At 39.3% G+C, this 22,829-nt stretch overlaps 1 protein-coding gene across 1 annotated transcript in view; it reads right to left on the bottom strand.

Annotated features, from left to right (window-relative positions):
* Nucleotides 1-5,594: 5,594 nt before the first annotated feature.
* qtrt2 (queuine tRNA-ribosyltransferase accessory subunit 2) overlaps nt 5,595-22,829 on the bottom strand; it is a 35,069-nt gene continuing 17,834 nt past the window's right edge. Inside the window, exons 5-9 of the mRNA XM_041211901.1 lie at nt 22,324-22,533; nt 13,411-13,610; nt 10,742-10,893; nt 8,402-8,501; nt 5,595-7,277 (exon numbers count right to left, since the gene is read on the bottom strand). Of these exons, the coding sequence (XP_041067835.1) occupies nt 7,031-7,277; nt 8,402-8,501; nt 10,742-10,893; nt 13,411-13,610; nt 22,324-22,533 (909 nt within the window). The 3' untranslated portion in view covers nt 5,595-7,030. The remainder of the gene's footprint in view (nt 7,278-8,401; nt 8,502-10,741; nt 10,894-13,410; nt 13,611-22,323; nt 22,534-22,829) is intronic.

The raw sequence follows: 22,829 nt of genomic DNA, 5'->3' as shown, positions 1-22,829 counted from the left end.
CAATATATAAAAGCAGATAATCAGTGATACAATGAAATATCTGTACAATGACTCCCAGTTTTGTCTAGTATTCCATCTTCTGAGGTGCGTTGAAAGGCAAAAATAGTTGAGAGTTTGACTGCATTGAAGCCAACCCAGAACTGCCAATCCATGAAGGCCCTCAGAACCTACCGAATATGTGACTCAAATCACATGAACCTTTCTAGAGCTCTGTAAATGCTTTGAACAATGCAGGTTTTGACTAAAACGATAAATGGCACAATCTCTGGGCTGACACCAATTTTGCCAGAAAAGACCTGGAGTGATCTGACAGTAGAGCCCTCAGGTTTGACCTGTCCTGAAAACTGGTCTACATTGAAGAGAATCATACACTCCAAGCAAAGACATCGCAAATCCACCACAAATGGAATTTCAAGGGCAGTTCAGCATGCAGCTGTGGTCACCTGCATCAGACAGTTTGCCACATAGTGAATGAATGTGTTCTACAAAAAAATGCTGCAGGTTTCAAGGCAATCCAGCTAACAACACTCAGTCTGTGACTCAGCTGTCCAACTTGGATCTGGACTTGTAAAGCTGCAACATGTCACATGCAAGAAGATGATCATTTCTAGCTTTTCCTAATTCTGGTGGAAGGTCACTGACCTGAGGCTTAAAATCTATGTCTCTTTCCATAGATGCTGTCAGGCCTGCTGAGTATTTCCAACATTTTTGTTTTCATTGCAGTTAATGTGTTAGCTCAATTGTTACATAAAATGATTCCTTTTAGTACAGTACTTTGTTACCCAGGATGGGAGGAGTGCAGTTTGACTAGCCCTACTGCTCCACAGGTCATACCATTAGTTTAAAGAGTTGACGTTTCGAGTCCTCATGACCCTTCGACAAGGGTCATGAGGACTCGAAACGTCAACTCTTTTCTTCTCCGCCGAAGCTGCCAGACCTGCTGAGTTTTTCCAGGTAATTCTGTTTTTGTTTTGGATTTCCAGCATCCGCAGTTTTTTTGTTTTTATCCATTAGTTTAAAGATTTGATTCACACACCAACATAGCCAATTGTTTACCATCGCTACTATTACCCAGGATAAAAGAGACTTTAACCAGGCTTCTCTCAATAAACAAATTTATGAGTTTATTATAAAACCAGCCTTGTCGAATAGAAAGGCAAAGGTTATCATACAATATGGAATATGAAAGTGTACTAATTACTCTTTCAAGATACCCTAAGTCTCATGTGCACACACACACTAAAAAAAGAGGAATTCTGCCAAAGATTAAAAGTTAATGGTTCAAGGGAAAAGGAAAGATGGTGACGTCCTTGAAATGGCGTCCAGGTTATATGGTTTGAGTCTCAGCGCTGATCTGTAAAACAATTGATGGCTCTTGTTCTGCTTTTCAGGAACTTGAGGAACACTTGTAGGTACTCAATTCCGGCACGTACAGCAACTTAGGAGCAGCTAATATTCACTTCCAGCTGTGGACTGGCTCTGGGCTACACAAAGGCTGCTGTCTTGTTTTCACGAGCAGTTGGTTCTCCTTCTACTCAAAGCAAAACCAACTTTTAAACACTGTTTTTCCAGCATGTTTATTTTTCCAGAGCCATAAGCTACCATGTGACCCCCTTGGTACACAGTCCACCAGGGTCAAGAGGTTTCCAGCTTCTTTAAAACTGCTTAATTATCTTTTCTTGTAAATGGATGTCTCTTCCAAGAAAAGCAATCAGTTCTTGCATTAACCCTTTAAGGAACAGTGTCTTTCAAAACACAAATTCTTCCAGAATGTTCTTAGTCCTTGAAGATAAACCATTTTCTGTGACTAAAGTGTTCATCACAACTTTGAGGTGCACTGTTTTGGGAGAGAATAGTTAACAGGCAAAAACTGCTGCAATGATGGGTTTAGCAGTAATTAATGATAATTGAGCTCTTATGCTCGACATGACACTAAATTTGTGCCAAACTGTTGAAATGAGAATCTGATAACGCCTTGGCAATGTCATTGTTGCAACTGGGACCTCATGAACTTCATACACAATGATGTATCGCCTTCACCAAGTCAAAAAAAAGTATAAGGCAGAAGGCAACAGTGAATTAGAGCCAAATGAAATATAGCGACTGAAAGAGGGAAGGAACAGATTAACAGAGCCAAAATGATAGAGAAAGCAGAAGGGCCCCTTGTAAGCAAGTTTTGCTTGGAAATTTTTGCACTGGTCCTTAAGAAGTTAATAATTGAATGGCAGGAGCAGCCTGTAGCAATTTAGACCCCTGAAGTGTAAAACCAGCAGCCTCATTCATCATGATCAAGAACAGCAGAGTACCCAATGTGTACATCACTGCACTGCTTTCATAGGAACATGGTAATGGCTAAACAAAGAAGGACTGCAGTTCAATCCAGGTGGTCACACTGATCATGGACTGACATTCAATGGCATTACCACTGCTGAATCCCCCACTATTAACATCCTAGGGGTTACCATTGACCAGAAACTGAACATGTAAATAGGTGGCTGCAAGAGGTGGTCAGAGGCTAGGAATCCTGAGGCGAGTAACTCACCTCCTGACTCCCCAAAGCCTGTCCACCAACTACTAGGCACAGGTCAGCAATGTGATGGAATACTCTCCACTTGCCTGGATGAGTGCAGCTCAAGAAGCTTGACACCATCCAGGACCAAGCAGCCCACTTTATTAGCACCCCATCCACAAATATTCACTCCCCCACCACCAAAGCAGTGGCAACAGTGTGTACCATCTACAAGATGCTGCAGGAACACACCAAGGCTCCTTAGACAGTGCCTTCCGAACCCACAACCACTACCGTCTAGAAGGGCAAGGATAGCAGATGCATGGGAACACCACCACCTTGATGTTCTCCAAGCCACTCACCATCCTGACTTGGAAATATATTGCCGTTCCTTCACTGCTGCTGAGTCAAAATCCTGGAACTTCTTCCCTAACAACACTGTGGGTGTACCTACACATGGGCTGCAGCGGTACAAGAAGGCAGCTCACCACCACCTTCTCAAGGGCAATTAGGGATGGGCAATAAATGCTGGCCTAGCCAGTGACGCCCACATCCCATGAACGAATTAAAAAACAAGTTGTTTTGACTAATCACAGTGAAGCTAATGGGGAACTGGCACAAATCATACAGAAGAATTATGGTATAGAAAAGAAGCAGTGAGATAGTAAGAAAGACAGAAAAAAAAATTGCATTTATAGGTGCCAGCTCAACTTCTGGACGTTTCAAAGACACAGTTGAAGTGTAGTCACTGTTGTAATGCAGGAACACATTGTTGTAATGTAGTTTCAGGAATACAGGCATTTTATTTTGTTCATGAGTGACACCATGGGACACCAATTGGTTTATTTCTAAACATAGAACAGCATGTTTCATGATAACATAAAACCAATAAACCAATTTCACACTATATAAATGCACGTTAGTCTTTGCAGCTTTTTCATCATTATAATTTTTCTGATGATTAATCATGATTTTTTGAAATTGTGGTATGCACCTATCAAAGGCCAGTGGTTAGCATGGGCTTCCATGACTGATACATATCAATGAGTGAGCTACAACATAGCTGCTTCACTGTGTTGATTCAGCTGTCAGAATTGCAAGAATGCAGCCCAAAGGCTTACAACATCATTAAATCCTCAGATTTCTTTAAGAGTTTTGAATAAGTTAATTGCTAATCTCATGCTGGCAGCTAGATCCCTAGGCCCCCAATTGATAGAGCAAGTAATACATGGAAAAATGTACACTGAGTGTAACAACAGCTACATCTACTAATTACATCACAGACTTTCTATGGACTCAACATCACAGCATGTTAATGCAGGATAGGGTCCTCAGAATTGAGAACTCTAGATAAAACTGAAATTTACCAGCGTTCTCTGCCAGAACTTAAATGGCAGGGGGCCCATGGCTGTTATTAATATGTCAGAAAATAGTTTGGCGAATGGCAGCTGCCTTACTTTCTCAGAACATAAAAGCCTGATGTGGGGTTTTTTGCCTTTTAAATCCATTGTATTTTCATTTCTATTTATAGCTCTTATTTTGATACTTTATCAACATTAATCAATGTATTCTGTTCTCCTATATTTAACGGCTTTTAAACAAACTTCCCATCAATTTGGTCTTTGGTGTTTCTTGGTATGGGCAACACATGATGTTTATAACAGAAATAAGGCCTTACTTGATGCATTACTGTCCTTGTCACATAAACACTGTAACATGGTACTCACTACTCCAAAGAGAGACAACTACCTTGTATAACACTGCCACCTAGCTCTCCCTTGGTTGAATGTTATTTCCCTGTCAGTATAGTATTATTAGAAAAGCCTTTGTTCTAATGCTTTATAAGAGTTTGTTCAATAGATTTAAAAAAACAGGAGATTTGCATTTATTCAACTTTCATGACCTCAGGACATCTCAAAGTGCTTTACAGCCAATGAAGTACTTTTGAAGTGTGGTCACTGTCATAATGTAGGAAACATGGCAATCAGTTTGTACACAGCAAGCTCCCACAACAGCAACATGATAATAACTAAATACCATCTTCTTTTTTTAAAAAGTGATATTTTGTTTGAAGGATAACTATTGCCCAGGATAAATATTACCTATGAACATATGAATTAGGAGCGGGAGTAAGTCACTCAGCCCCTCGAGCCTCCTCCACCGATCAATAAGATCATGACTAATCTGATTATAATCTCAACTCCACATTCCTGCATCCCCTGATAACCTATCATTCCCTTGCTTAACAAGAATCTATCTACCTCTACCTTAAAAATATTTAAAGACTCTGCTTCCACAGCTTTTTGAGGTCCAAAGACTACGACCCTCAGAAAAAAATTCTCCTCACCTCAGTCTTAAATGAGCTACGCCTTATTTTTAAACTGTGACCCTTAGTTCTAGATTCTTCCACAAAAAGAAACATCCTTTCCACATCCACACTGCCAAGACCCCTCAGGATCTTACATGTTTCAATCATATTGGGAGAATTCCCCTGCTCTTAACAGTAAATGGTCCTCTTTATTACAAAATTTGATTTGCAAAAGACAACTACCTTGAATAACAATTCGAAGAGTATAAAAAAGGTCTAGCATATATACATGTCACACATCAAGGTGTCAAGGTATTTTTTTTAAAAAGCCTTCACTTGGTAACCAAGTCTCTCCCCAAGGACAGAAGAAAAGGTTTAGAAGCAGCTGCCAATCTACAGAAGCTTCAAACAACAATTAGTCTCTAGTCAATCTCAAAATGTATATCTCTGAAGAAGGGTCATATGGACTTGAAACATTAACTTTGTTTTTCTCTCTCCACAGATGCTATCAGACCTGCTGAGCTTTTCCAGCATTTTCTGTTTTTGTTTCAGATTTGCAGCATCTGCAGCATTTTATCAAAATTTACCTTCTCCGACTATTTTCCCATAGGCAATATCAAAGTTGTAGCCTTAATGGAACAGGCCTGATGAAACGTAGCTCCACCTTGGTAGCTGAACATCACATGGTTATGTTTACTCTGTGAGCAATATCATAAAAGATCAGCCAATCTTTGTAAGAAATATCATTAGTTGTAATAATGTAGAAGAGCATCTGAATAGATAAAACATACCTGCTTTAATAAAAAGGTAGCACTTCAGCTTTCAATTTTCATATTTTCAAATGCTTTTAAATTGCAAAGGAAGTTCTATAAGTCTTACAGTCTAAAATGTCTGCAGCCAATTTTGATGCATTAAATAAAATAGGTCCCTTTTCTTGTTTCATACAGGCTTAATTTTTAAAATAACTGTGAAAGGAAGATTGAAGTATAATATAATTATTTAAATTGATGAATTGATAATCTGCAGAATTAACTCATTGTTACTAATGAGTATGGAATAATACCTTAGAGTTGAGTAAATTGGGGCACTAAAAATAGATACTGGAGGAGAAATTCAACTTGCACAAAATTCCTGCTCAATTAATGACTAAAAAGAGGAAGATGTGGGGTGTGTGTGTGGGGGGGGGGGGGGGGCTTCCCCAGGCCAGCAATGATCTGCAGTGGTTATGTGGATCCAGGCAGAGGACACCTGCTCCCCCAGACTTCCAGGAAAACGTAACTTTGAAAAAATGTTGTGGCTCCTTTAAAAACCATTGGTTAGGATGCTCAAGTCTTGGTTCAACTAAGTGAGGAGCTTGAAGTGGAATTGATATGGGGATCTTACAGCCAGTGTTGGATCCAGGTTTGTTTAGTAAAAGCAAGCATACACCTGCTTTGGACGGACTTGCTGGATGCCACTGATCCTCACAGTTTGATGCCATATTGGCCTCCCTGCACCCCACAGGTGCAAAACCAACGGCTGCAAGTTGAACTTCTCCACCCATCCAAAACCGCATTTTTAACATCAGTGGCAGTGAAGGACAAAGATCTTGTTGGTGCATAAATTGCACATTCAGCCATCAAAATGTAAATTCTAAAACAGTGAGTGCAGATTTTAGTTAAAAGCAATTCAATTCTGTCAAGCATTTTCTAAGTATCTCTGCCACATTCACTCACAATTAGATAGGAATGTTAAAAACAGAAAGGTAAAAAAAAGTCAGAAAAGTCATCCATTTCAACATGTTTGTTGGGGGTAGTGGTGTGAGTATTGAAATTCAACACATCAGAGCGGAGCACTGTCAATTCCAACAGAATGTTACTGGACTTCTTGTATTCATACACTTTCAAAGTAAAACATTTTCTTAAAAAATAATCTGCTCTCACTGATGAAAACATGCATGAGTCAAAGCACAGCTTTCAAACTCCTTGTGCAGTTTCAACTATCACACATTAATGTAATGTGAATGATACATAACATGATGGAGGAGTTGGGGATGCTGGGCACTACAAGGTTAAGACTACAGTATCATCAAATGTCAAAGTAATTGATTGACACTTAAGTAGGTCCAAATAATTCATTGCAGCATCTGTTAGCAAGCAATGTCTGTGTCAAAACCATTATATACTTTGGATACCCATCACCTGCCTTGTCAATCATATTCATTATTATTATCATTAACCATGTTCATGTTCCATCTTCTGTTTTGTAATGAGCTCCTTAAGTTGCTGCATGTTGTCATCTCTCAAAGCATCACGGATAGACTGGAAGAATCCAAAGTAGTGATGGAGGTTGTGGATCATGAGAAGGACTCCAGCCAGCAGCTCATTTGTCACAAGAAGGTGGTAGAGGTAGGCACGCGTGTGGTTCTTGCAGCAATAGCAGGAACAGCCCTCCAGCAAGGCCCTGAAGTCACCACGGAATCTGAACATTAAGAATCACACAAACATCAAATAGGTATCTCAAAACGAACTGTGGAATCATTGACTGCTTAAACAATACACAATGAGCTCCAAACTTTAGGAGTAGTCAAAAAAATGAAAGTGAATGACATTAACCAGGGAATGCAAAATTACAAGAATGCCACTATATTTTATTTAATGAATTCACCTTCAAGTCATCTATTTAATCAATACTAATACACTGAGGCAGAAACATGTTACTTACTATCCAATAATGCCATTTTTGTAATGTAAATATCCTTGCAAACTAAGTAACTGAAATTCAGAAGACACTATTTCTATAGGTGGGTACAACTGCTGGTAAAGAATGATCCCCTATGGGATTCATTTCTGTGTTCCAAAGCAAAACAGTTTACAGTGTCCAATAAGAGCAGTCCCATAAAACAAACAGAATGGCCAGATGGTGCAGTGGGTACAAATAATGGCCAGTAGTGAATCATACAGAGCAGAAAGCTCCTGAACTAATCACTGGCCTGGGCTGACTTAGCTGGATTGTACCTGGTCATGGTAAGGGGCTTTGATGGGGAGGGCTCCGAGAAAAAACAATGAGGGCAGGTCTTCCATTTCTGACAGATCTGCCGTCACTCACACTGGAAGTCTATGTGTACACACTTCAGGGGCCACAAAGGTAAAATGGTTGGCACAGGCTTGTAGTTTAGAAGGTTAAGGGGTGATCTAATTGAATGGAAGAAAATAATACTGGAATGAACACGTAAGCGACACAGGGCACAGGGATCTTCCTGCAGTATGTCTATTTCACTGATGATATTGGGCATTATGCTTTTTATAGACATAAGCAAATGTCCAACGGGAAACTAGAAAAAAAAAGCAGGGATATCCAACACTCACTGCCAAAGTAAACCATCAGTGCTGACAAAATTTATCAAATCATTTAATTCACTGTACAGAGTTGACAATTGACCAGATACTGTACCATAGGAGCCCTTGGAGGGGGAACAGGGTCAGTTTTTCCTACAGTGCATTTTTTGTTAAGTTATAAAGGAAAACAACATTTAAAGAGAAACTCTACTGAATACTCCACTGCATGTACTAAAGACAATTTATTAAAAATTCAGTGACACTTACTGTTCACTTCTCAGGTCAGTTGTAAAAGGAATCATCTTGCCCTCATTGCCCAAGGCCTTGTTACTAATCTCAATATCCCCACAGCCATTTTTTTCCAGTACTGAAATATAATCCAAAGCACATATTAGAGCCATGTTCTCTTACTGTTCTCAGTTCCTGCCTTACAAGTTAACAGTAGGTGAAATCTGTTGTTAAAGAAAGCTTTAATCAGTTATTGCGTCAGTTACTGGACTTCTCACACAGTAATTTGATTCAACTGTACTGGGTGGCAGCAACTGTAAACTGTAATTTCAGTTTAATGGTCGATCATTGGTGCATGTGGATAACACTCTTTGGAAAGTTATGTAAAAATGAATTTTGATTCTTTAAACCCTGTTTTTGAGCAGAAATTGAAAGAATAACTCACCTCCTGACTCTCCTAAGCCTGTCCATCATCTATAAAGTACCTATCACGAGTGTGATGGAATACTCTCCACTTGCTTGGATAAGTGCAGCTCCAACAACACTCAAGAAACTCGACACCATCCAGGACAAAGCAGCCTGCTGAATTGGCACACTAATGTAAACATTTACTCCCTCTACCATCAATGCACCGTGTTAACAGCGTGAAGATGCCCTTCAGCAACTCACCAAGACTCCTTCAACAGGACTTTCCAAACTGGCAACCTCTACCACCTAGAGAGACAAGGACATAGGAACACTACCACCTGCAAGTTCCCCTTAAATGCACACACCATCCTGACTGGGAACGGTATTGCTGTTCCTTCACTATTGCTGGATCAGAACTCCCTTCCTAACAGCACTGTGGATGTACCTGCACCAGATGGATTGCAGCGGTTCAAGGAGGTGGCTCACCACCACCTTCTCAAGTGCAAGTAGGGATGGGTAACAAACATCCCATGAAAGAATTTTTTTTTTAAAAGTCCCCAATGTGAAAGTTGAGCATGACAACCAGATGACATGAGAGTGACTGACACCTCTGAACAATAACAGATAGCCTGCAGCCAATCCAAATTTGTAACGGTTCCAATGGCCCCAAAATTAAATGGTTTCAAACACATGGATAAACGATAACAGTTATACCCGCTTTCTGCTTTGAAATCCAAAACGGAACAAAAAAATGTTAATATGTAGCTTTCACTACTAAATAACACTGTTATCAAAAACAGGCTTCAGGTCTGATACCAAGTTACAGCTGTGAAACAGGCAACACTAATATAAAGAGAAATTGTTTTCTCTGCATTCCACTCTACCACCCAGGATAGTGGGCTGACCAGCTCTCTTTTGCAGTTATCCAAGACATTGTTAAACTATCTACCTCATCAGAGGTAACTCATTCCTCTTTGATGTGGTGTCTGCATCCAACACAGACAAACCTCCTAGAAAGTAAAATTGTCATAATGCTGCCAAATTCTGAATGTCAATAACTATATATTTAAAATATGGAGGCTTTGTGCTTTTAAAAGGACAAATCTCTAAACCGTAACAATCAGATGCATCCAACTGCACAACTAGCAATAGCTTTAGCTGATATCAAAAACTACGAAGTCTATTTGCATTAGAAATGTTAAAATCCAGGCTAACAGAATTATTAATTATATCACTGAATGTCAAAGGTATACTGTTCAGTCAGAGACATCGGTAGTTGCACAATTATTAGTTGGGATTATGGCAATTACTTAATGCTTAGGGATACTCCTTTGCAGGTAACTTAGATCATCTCTATGGAGTACTAGTGCAAGAAACAGAAAATACCATATCAGTGCAGTAGGAGGTGCTCCTCTGAGGCTGTGGCTAAGGGACATTGTTAGAAAAAGCATAGGGAGCTTTATCCTCTGTTGAACTGTGGAATAACTGAACTGGGAGCAACTGATGCCAACACAAAGTTTCGGAAATAGGAAGCGTTCCGTGCCCGGCATTAACACCTCTTATTTTGATGAAAATGTTATACAACACAGGAAAATTGATTGAAAATTGAAAATCAGCATCTTTAGTTCAAGATATAGCAGGGCTCACTTATCAGGTCACTTTGGGATTGCAAATCTTTGCACAAATGCTGACCAAACTGTTAGGTAATGTAAATGACACAGTCCTATTTTCCAGGTTCTAGTTACTGTATCTCCGATTAGGCTGCATCACATAAGATGGTGAATGAGGGAAGTCAGATGTGGCTCAGGTGTTCTCACTAACGCAAGCCTGATCTGGGTGCTCAAGGCAGGTGAGAACACATTATGCCAAGCCATGAATAACAATAATATGGACGGACTACTATAGAGACAATGGCAACCTTTGTTACGTGTCGCACACTAACACAACACACTGACATTCTATAACTGGTACCTTCTGTCTCTGGGTCCATCTTGTATTTAAAATTGAATGTCAGAGCTCTTCCTTGTTCGGTCATCAGATAGGGATAGAACCCTTCAAACAAATCCACTCCTCTTGATATACATTCCAGCACTTCATCTGGCTTTCCAATCCCATGGATCAACCTAATATTGGGGGGGGGGGGGAAGGAGGAGAAAGGGAAATTTGAATAAATGTTACAATATTAAACAACAATGAGGTGCAACAAAACACGCACAATCTGGAATAATCCAATTAGGTTAATTGAAGAACTATGATTAAAAGCACATAGAAACAGAAATATTGGAAATACTCAGATCGGACAGGATCACATTACTAAAACAATTCTGGAAGGTACTCTGTACTGTTAAACACCTTGCATAATACTTTACATTAATTTATCTTGCTAACAAAGTTCACTTAAGAAAATTCAACAATTATTTTAACAAATTTTATGCACATCATCGACTTACCATCATGAAGCCTCCTCTGAAAGAGACAAATCAAATCCAATAATTTTAGAACCTCTGCTTTTCCTTTCCAACTCTCTATCTTCATCTATTGCGCCGACATCCTTATGCAGTTCTCAGGGAGCGCTGCACTATCAGAGGTGCCATCTTTCAGATATGTTAAATTGAGACCTGCCTGTCCTCACAGGCAGATCCCATTACACTATTTGAAAAAAGCAGGGGAATTCTCCTGGTGTCCAGGCCAATATTTATTCCTCAATCAACATCGCTAAAACAGTTTAATTAGTCATCCAGCTCACTGAAGTTCGTGAGACTGCGCTTTGTTCAAGTTGGCAGCCACATTTCTTAGGTGGATGTAAACAATCCATAGCGCAATGTCAAAGAAGAGTTAGTGCAGTCTCCCAATCTTTCTAATCCAATATCTATCCCTTAACCAACATCACGAAAAACAGTTTGTCTGCTCATTACTACATTGCTCTTTGGGGGACTTTGCTGTGTGCAATTAGCTGTTACATTTTCCACGTTTAAGTAGTGACTACATTGCCTGCAAACTCTTTGTAACGATCTGATGTCATATGTACTATTTGAAAGCAAGTCCTTCTTTTCCTACTTTGCAACAATGATTACACTTTAAAAGTACACCATTAACTATAAACCACTTTGAGATGTTCTGATGTTATGCAAGGTGCTAGGTAAAGGTAATTTCTTTTTTCTTTAATTATAATATAATCAATCATTTTAAACTAGCTTGGTAAAGGGCACGGAGTTACTTCATCTTGTTGTCTTCTACGTGCTCTCAACAGAGAACCATTTTCAAATCTGATCATGACCTGTAGAGTGAAAAGAAGCAAGAGCAATGTTCATAAAACATGTACGGCAGTTGTTTCTGCTCAGTTGGAAGCATTTGACTGTGTTGACTGGATACATGCAGCTTCAACAATAAACAAGAAACTCAGCACCATCCAGGACAAAACAGCTCACTTGATTGGCATCCCATCCTCCACTGGCATACAGTGACAGCAATGTGTAGAATCTAGGGGATGAAAGCAGCAACTAGCTCAGGCTTTTTCAACAGAAGTACCCCCAAACTTGCAATCTCTCCACCTAGAACAAGGGTAGCAAGTACATCGAAAAACCCATGTAGCGAAAGCATTAGCCTGAGCCTCTGGATTACTAGTCCAGTGGCATTGCCATTGTGCCATCATTACCTCCATACATTTGGTGATAAGCAAATGAGTGAGCAGAAACTTGCACTTTGTTGCTCAATTTGTACCCAGATTAGCAACTGAGCACAAAGTGTAAATCCTTAGTTGTGATGTGTGAAATAAACATGTGTGTCAGTGCAGACAGTATTAGACATCATGTTTGATGTCTAACATAAGAAATAAGAGCTGGAGTAGGCCATATGTCCCCTCAAGCCTGCTCTTATATTCAATAAGATCATGGCTAATCTTCTACCTCAATTGTTTTTTTTTCCCATCCTACGCCCAGAGTCCTTGATTCTCTAGGAACCCAAAAATCTATCAATCTAATGCTTAAACATATGCAACAACTGAGCATCCCAAAGATTCACATCCCGAGTGAAGAAACTTCTGCTCACCTTAGACCTAAATGGCCAACCTCCTAGTTCTAGCCCCTCCAGCTAGGAGAAACAGCCTCACAGCAAATACCCCATTGAGCTCTCTCAGAATCTTATATGTTTCAATAAGATCACTTCTTATTCTTCAAAACTCCAGAGAACATAGGCCTATTGTACTTATTATATACGAGATGTAAACTACAATAGAGGGTGTAATACTAATTCTAAAGTGAAAATACCCACAACAGACACCAAGTCATGGGTCCATCTAAGAACTCACAGGATGGAGAAGAATTGATGTGCCTGTGACTTAAGGAAGTTTCCTACAATGGATCTGTATTTTAAGCACAGCTTTGTAGGTAAAACACTAGCCAATAAAAAAATTATGAAATATTTCCTCAAATGTTCGGCTGCCTGTTGCAGAGTGGATGTGAGGTTAAACCATGTTGAATCAGAAAAGTATTCCAGTTATCAGAATGACAGAGATGCTAATATCTTCTTGCTGCTGTTAGATGTCTCTAAACAGCTTTTAAATAAAAGTACTGGTGACTGATGCTTATCAATGCCTGTTCAATTAAGACACATTGATTGCCAAATTTTGTATTTTCTCCTACCTGGGTTTATGTTCAGGCAGTTCTCCTGTGACTGAGGAAATCAAGTTCAGTTTCAGGTCACTGGGTATGTCCTTTCCCTGAAAACCATCCAAAAGGAAACCTCCAACCGGCCTCTTCATAGTTTCTGTAACTGACCTCAGCCTTTCCTCAAGAATGTCTCCTCCTTCTATTACACCTATAATCTCCATGTTCTTCAGCACCTGGCACAAATAATAAACATTCAACTCAAACACCAACCAAATTAGTAACTTTATATTTACTGCAACACAACTTTTGCATTGCAACTCTATGAAATATTACAACATAAATTAAACAACTATATTTTATTACTTCAAAACCGATAATGCTAATGTTTCCTTTGACTGGCCCCTTGTTTTTGCCTGCTTTCACCTAAAGCTGCTAAACTGCCAGTTGCCTCTGTTACCCTCAGCAAAGGGACCATTCTACAAATGTCATTCCTGTCTTAACGAAGAATAAGTATATCAGCTTGCGTTCCTGTTCTTGTTTTCTATTCTGCTCCCCTATCTGGAAACATAGAAACTACAGGGGAGATATAAAAAAAGGAGTAAGGGGGGCAAAGAGAGAGGATGAGAATAGATGAGCAAATAGTGAAAGGGCAGTCAAAGGAAAGATGGAGCAGTTAGGGACCAAAATAGAGAGATTCTTCTGAAAGCAGAGGGCATGGCTGGGGTACTAAATCAGTACTTTGCATCTGTCTTTACTAGGGAAAAGGATGCTACTAATGTGACAATAAAGGAGGAAGCAGTAACGACATTGAATAGGACAAACACAAAGAGGATGTACTTAAAATGCTGGCAGTTCTCAAAGTAGAAAAGTCACCTGGTCTGGATCAAATAGGTCCTAGATTAGTAAAGGATGCAAGGATGAAAATTGTGGAGCCTCTGGCCACAAACTTCCAATCCTCCTTGGATACAGGTGGTGGTTTCAGAGGCCTGGAGGGTTGCAAATGTTACATTAGTCTTCAAAAAAAAAGGGGGTGGGGGGGGATAAATTTGACAACTACAGGCCAGTCAGCCTAATGTCGGCAGTAAAGAAACTTTGAGATACAATAATCCAGAATAAAATTAATTGTCCTCTGGTAAAGTATGGGCTAATAATGAAAGTTAGCACAGGTTTGTTAAAGTTAAATTTCATTTGATTTACTTGATTGAGTTCTCTGAAGACAGGATGGAAAGGGTCAATGAGGGTAGTAAGGTTGGTGTTGTGCATATGGGCTTTCAAAAGGCATTTGACAAAGTGTCACATAATAGATTTGTTAGTAAAATTGAAGTCAAAAATGATTAAAGGAACAGTGACAGCACAGATACAAAATTTGCTAAGGGACAGAAAGCAAAGGGTAGTGGAAAATGGTTGCTGGGGGGCTACAGAGTGGAGTTTCCCAGGGGTCAGTATTGGGACCACTGCTCCTTTTTGATATATATTAATAGCTTATACTTGGGTCTACAGGATATAAATTCAAAGTTTACAGATGATATGACAGTTGGTGATGCAGTAAACAATGAGGAAGATAGTAAAACAATTCAGGAGGAAGTAAACAGACCAGTAAAATGGGCACATGGTAGCCTTTTAAAATGAGTTATGGCACTGGCTGGGCCACCTAGCGTGGTCATTGTAACAATATACCTGTGCACCCACTATCCTTCAATTACGTGGCATCTTTTAGTTACAGTCAATGCACTATTGAAAGGCAGTTAATGCAATGCAGATTGTATACAATAATCTGATGATGACCTAATCTATCCTGAATTGGCTTTTTAAGCGTCTATGTTATCAAACTCAATCAAGCATTTGTGTTTTATTTCTGTTACAAGATGTAGTATGGGTGGTGTGGGTGGTGGAGGGGGGGGAGAAAGTAGCTAGGGCAAATTAGCACAATAGAGGCAAATGCTATTGCACTTAGTAAGACGTATAGAAATGAAATACAAGTATTTTAAATTAAATTTTTGACAAGAAATCAAAGTCTAGCAACTGACAAGGAATATTTTTAAAATTGTAACTTTAAAGGTATCTTTTCAATTTTGAGAGGCTATTGTCTTAGTGCAGTGATGATGAAACTTGGCAAGTCTGATACAACATTTTGAGAGCTCCTATTAAATGGCAATAAACCGTCTGCACCATAATCTAGTTTAACCACTATATTAAAATTTGTGGTGTGCATAGCAGCCAATATATATTCCTTTGCTGGACAATGATGCAGCATAACATTTTTCTTTATGGATATTCTAGCTTCAGGATTCTTTCATAAGAATTTCTGCAACAACAATCTAGTCTGGCAGGAGTACTTTGGAATTTACAAATATTTCAGGGTCTTTCATTATTAGCTTACTACTTGTGCTAGAATAATTGCTGATTTCCAATTTGGATCTTTTGTTCCAAATGATCACAAAGAGGTTTGTGAATCCTGGCACAATGTCACATTAGTGAGATTAAGATATAAATATGAAAAGGAGAAACAACCAGAATTCTTTACTTTAAGTACTGGAAATAGAACTGTTTGTGTTTGAAATCACAAAATCAATAACTTCAAATTACAATTCAGGATTCAACACTGTCAAAGAAATTGATTTTTAGGGTTGCAAATATTTTGAAACGGCAGTACACAATCAGATAATGCTCTATATAGTGAGGCTGTGAAAAGCAAAATCACAAGTGAATGCTTGGGGTAAATTCACATATTATAGTGGTGTTAGAATCATATCTTTCAAGACTGAAGTTTTCTTTTACAAAATGGAAGGATTTGGCATGATTTGGACACATGGATGTTAACCTGGGATTTTTCTTAAAAGGTCATAAGTTCACCATGGAATTGTAAGCAAACAGGCCTCTTCCAAGAAATCACCTGACCTATATGAGGAGGAGTGGTTTGTTTGTTTGAACTGCAAAGCACTTTGCTTAACGAAAAGCTGGGAGACAAAAAAGGCAGTCACATGGGAGAGAGGGACAAAAACTTAAGTTGTGAACCTGCTTGTTTTGAAGGCAGCTTTGTTGGAGAAAAAGCTGAGGAAGTAAAGCTACCTTGACTGGCACCCTCTCTTTACCTTGACTAAAATTGTGCATGGCTATCAACCTGTAGCCAGAGAACCCTCAGTTGTTTACAGTCCCATGGTGAACTTATGACCTTTAAAAAAAATCCCAGGTTAGCATCCATGTGTCCAGATCATGCCAAATCCTTCCATTTTGTAATAGAAAACTTCAGTAACTAGCCTGCATTTGGACCTGCAAAACTGAGGCGAGTGTTGAGAACTTCCAGACATCCACCAGGACCATGAGATAACTCCAGGTTGACAGCATTGAGACCCTGCAGACTTTATTCTTTATTTTATAACACCCATCCTCCAAAGACCATATCTGCAGGAAACTCTGTTTATCCTTTGTTTGTCTGTGTGCATGTCTGCTGTGTGCGCGCTGGGGGAATTTTTTAGGAAGAGATAGATAGTTATACTTACTGGTAACAATTGTGTGTTAAACAGTACTTGTAACTTGTTAAAAGGAGTTTTGTTTTTAAATAAATTAATCATTCTGAGCTTTGAAAGAAGCCTGGTCAGAGTCTCTTCTTTTCTGGGTACTAGAGATCTCGGTACACAATTGGCCATTTCGGTGAGAAAATTAAACATTAAATTAATGGCATGGCCTGCGATACAGTGGGGCTTGATAATTCACACATTCCTCCCACCCCGGATAATAATAAATGTAATAGCCAACTGCATATTTAATAGCAATAATTGGGACACCTTAGGTGATTGATGCTAATGAAATTGTGTTGCTGAATGCATTATAAACGAAAAGATGATGATGCATGAGAAATCATTGTTGGAGCAATTCAAGTTGTATCAAACATTGGTTTAAAATGACCAGACGTTTTCTTATGACATCAGCTCTAATCCGACCTGCTCAGTAATAATACAGGTATATGTCAATTGTATATTTGAATGTTCCACATGAGTTATAAAGACTGTAAATCTCTTAGTGTCTCTCCCAAAGCCCAAATTTCTAGTACTCAAGCCGTGTAATATGAATGCAAAAAAGTTCATTTACTGTTTAAAAATTGGTTGTCTATTCAGCATGCATGGGGAATGGATGATGCCGGATAATTAAAAATGCTGGTTCCGTGTTTTCAACCAATCGGGAAGCTCCTGGTTGATCTCATGGTGCTGAGGGTGTTGAGGTCACGCAAAAGGTGTGGGAATGGGAACCTAGTGAGCAACATCAAGGGACCATGGTGCAGAACAATGGGAGGTTGAGACCAGGCCGTGGATAACAATTAACCACGAGTAACTCATTTTCGTAAGTTAATGGAGGGTGAGCACCAGGCTGAAGGTTCTCTTACAGCAGCAAATGCCCTTGCGTTGACCCTGGATTTGATAGAGATATTCAAAATCATGAATCTTTTGATATAGCAAATAAGGGGAAATTATTATTTCCAGGGTCAGCAACCAAAGGACACAGATTTAAGATTCAAGAGGGTGATTAATCTTTGTAATTCCCTTCCCCAGAAAGCAGTAGAGGCTGGGTCACTGTATTTATTAAAGGCTGAGTTAGATAGATTTTTGATAGACAAACAAGTCAAGGGTTATGGGGGCAGACAGGAAAGTGGGTTGAGACCGCAACCAGACCAGTCATGATCTTATTGAATGGCGGAGCAGGCTCAAATGGGCCGACTGGCTGACTCCTGTTCATAGGTCCTACATTCCTTTGAGTTTTGATGATCGGGAATGCATTGCCTGAAAAGGTGAACAGTAACTTTCAAAAGGGAACTCGATATACAGTGAAATCACGATGAGTTAAACTTGGCTGACATGAAATTCCGGTTATATCGTCGTTGTCAACCATTCCCACAAGCAGAATAGCAAATCCCATAGAATAATGCCCATGATAAGCTGAAATTCCGCATTGGTAACTCCGGATTAGCTGAACTTGTATAATTTTGTCATATGACTGCGCCAACAAGAACGGGGTTAGACCACGCAAGAACGCAACAACATGGAGCACTGGGCAAGCCATCAGTTGACATTGAGATCTCCCTGTGAAACAACATGCAAATCCTGCAATTATGGCTAAACTTGTGAGAAAGTTCAAAGTGTTGTCAATCAGAGAGATGGTGAAGTTGATATACCAAGTGGAAAACCATTGCGTGAAATGGAAAACAGACATCACAAAAGGGTGGAAGATTCTGCCATCAAGGCTATCTACCAAAAAGAAACACAAGGAGAACATCTTGTAACAGTTTGACAAACAGGCATTCTTTCCAGCAAGGAAGAGAATGAGGATGGCTGCATATCCCGATGCTGAAGAAGCTCTGCTAATGTGGCTCAAGGCCTGCTCACCACCGTCTTGCTGATCTACCGTTTCCTGTAGCATAGTAAATATCCTTGCCCTTAAATCCCCTCACACTATCTCTGCAATTTTGTTTAGCCCTATAATTGCTTCTCAAACACACTGTTCTTTCAACTCGTCTTCTGTGCATCCTATCTTCCTTTCCTCAATAACAGGTACCACAGTCTTCAGCTAACCAGGTATAATTTTCTGCAAATTCTTCCCTTAGACCTCTCCGCGTCTTCTTCCACCTTTAAAAACCTTCTGAGAATCAACTTCTGAAACCAAACCTTTAGTCACCCTCCTAATGTTGCTCTGCCTAGCTTGTCATCCATTTACTTTTGCCCATCCATAAAGCAGCTTAGGACATTTCTTTACATTCAAGGCACTATATAAACGCAATCCATCAACAAAATCAATATTTTTGGTTCTTTTCATGCTCTTCTCAGTGAAAGAAAGGGTTTTCATTGCTGGGAAAAGCTCACTACTGTATAAATTGATGGAATAGGAATGGCATCACAATTCAAGGAATGTGGTTTTTAATTGTATGTTTCCTGAGGATGAAACACAATCCCTTTGTATTCCAACAACCCTAATGATAATTATTCTCGTGGCTATGTTGTTTATTTGATGCCAAAGTGAAGCAGTTGTGGGTAAACAACTTAGACATTCAACATTGCCCTCCTCCCCAAGAAAATTTCCAATTGCTTGCTAGCTCAGTTTTAGAGTTTAAGCGTCATATTGAACTTTCATTTTCGACCTGAGCCAAGACACTGATTTTCTCTATTCAAGCTATTGTCTTCTGCAGCATCGCACTAATTACTATTTGTCCTCCTGCCCTTGTCACAATTTACTGAAAACCCCAAGACAACACACCTTTGCCAAATTCTGTTCACTGATGGCAGATTTGTTTGAGGGCTGCAAAAAGCTCAAAGCCTGAGGTTTCATTTGTTCCCATCTATTTTCTAACTTCAACGTTGCTGCATGGGTACAACTGCAGTTCTTCTAGCACTTATTCTATATATATATATATATATATAAAAAAAATAAATAAATATAAATATAATGGGCATCTGTATTTTGATGAAAGGGTATGCCCGAAATATTAACCTTTTTCTTTCCAAATACTAAAGGGCCTGCTGTGCATTTTCAATGTTTATAACTTTTCCATTTACTGCATTTGCCTCCCTCGAGTGCCAATTTGTGTCCCTCATCAGATGAGATTTCAAACATTTTAAGCTTAAAGCCTTTTGCTTTTAGTGCTCATTGCAGTTCGATTTAAAATGTGTTCACTGAAAGTTTGAGACGCATTAGTTATTTCAGAATAATAGTTTACAATGAAAATGTTGTCATTGAGTCATTATTACATTAGAACACAGGAGAAGGCCATTAGGCCAAGCCAATGGAGTCAATGCCAATTCTCTTTAGAACAACCCATTCAGTCTCATTCTCCCATTCCATCGACATAAATCTATTTCCTTCAAGTGCCCATCCAATTTCCTTTTGAAATTATTGATTGTCTCTGCTTCCATCATCCTTGTAGGCAGAGTGTTTCAGGTCAAAGTTTAAAAGTGCACTGTTACCAACCAAAAGCAGTCAATCAATGAAATGCACAATCTGGTTTCATTTATGGTACACAGTTACATTGTTATGAGTAACCTGTTTTAATCTAATCCCAAATAAAAACAGAAAATGCTGGAAAAATTCAACAGGTCTGACAGCAGCTGCGGGAGAGAGAGAAAGAGTTAACCAGTTTGTATGACCCTCTGAAGAAGGACCTGCTGAGTTTTTCCAGCATTTTCTGTTTTTAACTTCAGATTTCCAACATCTGCAGTATTTTGCTTTTATCTTAGTGTTTAATCTAATCCCATCTGTTTTACAAAGCAGCAGACACCACCTAAGTGTTTGTTTATCATGTAGGGTACTAGGGTAGCCAGCTCCCAATGCCTGGGTGTCATGCAACCAGGAGCAATCTCAGAGTAAATCTATCAGTTTTTCAAAAATTATTTTCCTATTTGCCTTGGATGACACAAATGTCCTTAAAATCGGTGAGAAACAAGAAAATGGCATGATGGTGCAGTGTGAAATATTTTTCTAAACGAGTGGGTCAAGACAGATTTTTGGAGCAAAAAAGGAGCTTTCATTTAACCACATCTGGCCCAAGAGTGCCTAATACTTATAATGAGTGTTCAAACGCAACGTGGTCCAGAACTAACACTCTGATGGATTTCAAACCCATAAATAGAAACTTAAGTAATTACCGTATCACAATAAACCTGCATCACCAGCTCGATAAACCCTACCCTAATGTCACAAAGTGGCTTTTAATTAGTATCCTGAATTATTCCTGCCCTTACAAAAAAGTTATCCTGTGTTCAAATATCAGTAAAGGTATAATACTCTTTTCAATAGATCTCTCATTTTTTTGTCATACACTCAGAAAAGCTTCATGAATATATAATCGACTGTTGCTTTTTACGACATATGTGCCTAGAGACATCATGTGGCACATGTTCACTATCTCGCATGCTTCAACCATGAACTGATACTCTCAAAAACCAGAAGACCAGCAAGCAACATTTCTGATTATAGCAACTCCTCCATCACAACTAAAAGGTAAACAAATTAAATGTTTAACAAAATTATTTCAACCAGAACAGGCATATTGGTTGAAAAATGAAATATTAGGAAACGCATCCTGCCTACTGCGTTCGCACCTGCTGCCATTTTAAGAGCAGCAGGTTGTGTGGCTTGTGAATGCTCTAGTTTGAAGACATGGGACAGTTCATTAACATGTTTAAATCAGGCTCCCACAGTAAAATTCGGAGCATGATTGACATTTATCAGTAGCTGACTGAGTTTCCCAGGACACAGGAGCAGGAGTACTTCCTCTGGCCTCGCAAGTAAGCAACTGTAATCCCTTCTGCCAATTGTAGCCTCTTTTCACTGCTGGAATCGGTGACCAGCACCCCCTCTCCACCACCAAGTCCTGATCTCGAGCCTTCTGCCGTGTTCTGATCTCAACCTCACAGCCATGCCTAACTGCTATTGCTCTCCAGGGACAGTCCCTAAGGGTCACTGGCTGTGGCTCTCTGGTGCCAGGATTCCTGCCGACAAGGCTGGCCAGGAAACTAAGGAAGAAAACGTTGACAAGGCCGTACTTTCACTATCGCCAGGGCTTCTGCATCATTGGGCTTTCATGTTTTTAGACGGACTTTCCTCCCCACCTAAGTCCGTGTATTAGAAGGATAACACATAAGACATTGTTGAATGTTTAGAGGAGGCCTGCATTGCTCAAGTCATGGTTAGGTGGAGCCCCCTTTCCTCATTTCCTATATACATATTTGTTGTCAGGAACACCTTAAGCGGATTCTCTCCATTTAAAAACACTCATTTTGAAAAGGTACACAAGAAATTATAAAAGCTGTGTTTTCAAATCTACACTGTGAAGAAAATTTCCTATTTGCTATTTGTAAGTCTTATAAAAACACTTTTGATCTTGTTATACAAAAAGCAGAGAAGAGATCTCCATTAGAGATGTGATGCATTAAGGATGATGATCTTGTAATGTCTTCTTACCTCTGAATTCTGATGTATCTTGAGGCAATCATCCAAGAAGCCCAGAGTACGATCCACTGATTTCTTTACCCTCTTCCTTGAAGTTCCTGGAGGCAGAGGCTCTCCATCTGCCATACTTTGGTACCAATCAGCTTTGAAGGCTTGTTGCATTGCCATGAACTTTGACAAATGTATTTCAATTCGTCCACCTCCACCCCATACCGATACAGTCTTTTCAGTTGGAATGATAGAAACAGTGGAGGCATTAGTTCATAAGCCACCAAAAAAAAAGGATTTGTACAGGATGTTACTCTACTAACAAGGATGTTTAAAAAATTAACGAATTAATCCAGGGTGCCACTGGTTACTTTTTAAAACTACAATTTAAAATGATATTGTGCAGACTTCAACTTCTTTACATTTCTCATTACAGTAACATCAGATTTCCAATTTAATGGTGACTACTTTCTTCCCACCACCAGCTCCCCACCCCGCCTCAGTTTTCTACTTTCTTCTTAATGAAACGA

The sequence above is a fragment of the Carcharodon carcharias genome, chromosome 18, assembly GCF_017639515.1.
Source record: "Carcharodon carcharias isolate sCarCar2 chromosome 18, sCarCar2.pri, whole genome shotgun sequence".
Classification (NCBI taxonomy): Eukaryota; Metazoa; Chordata; class Chondrichthyes; order Lamniformes; family Lamnidae; genus Carcharodon; species Carcharodon carcharias.
This window is presented reverse-complemented; position numbering and strand designations above follow the sequence as displayed.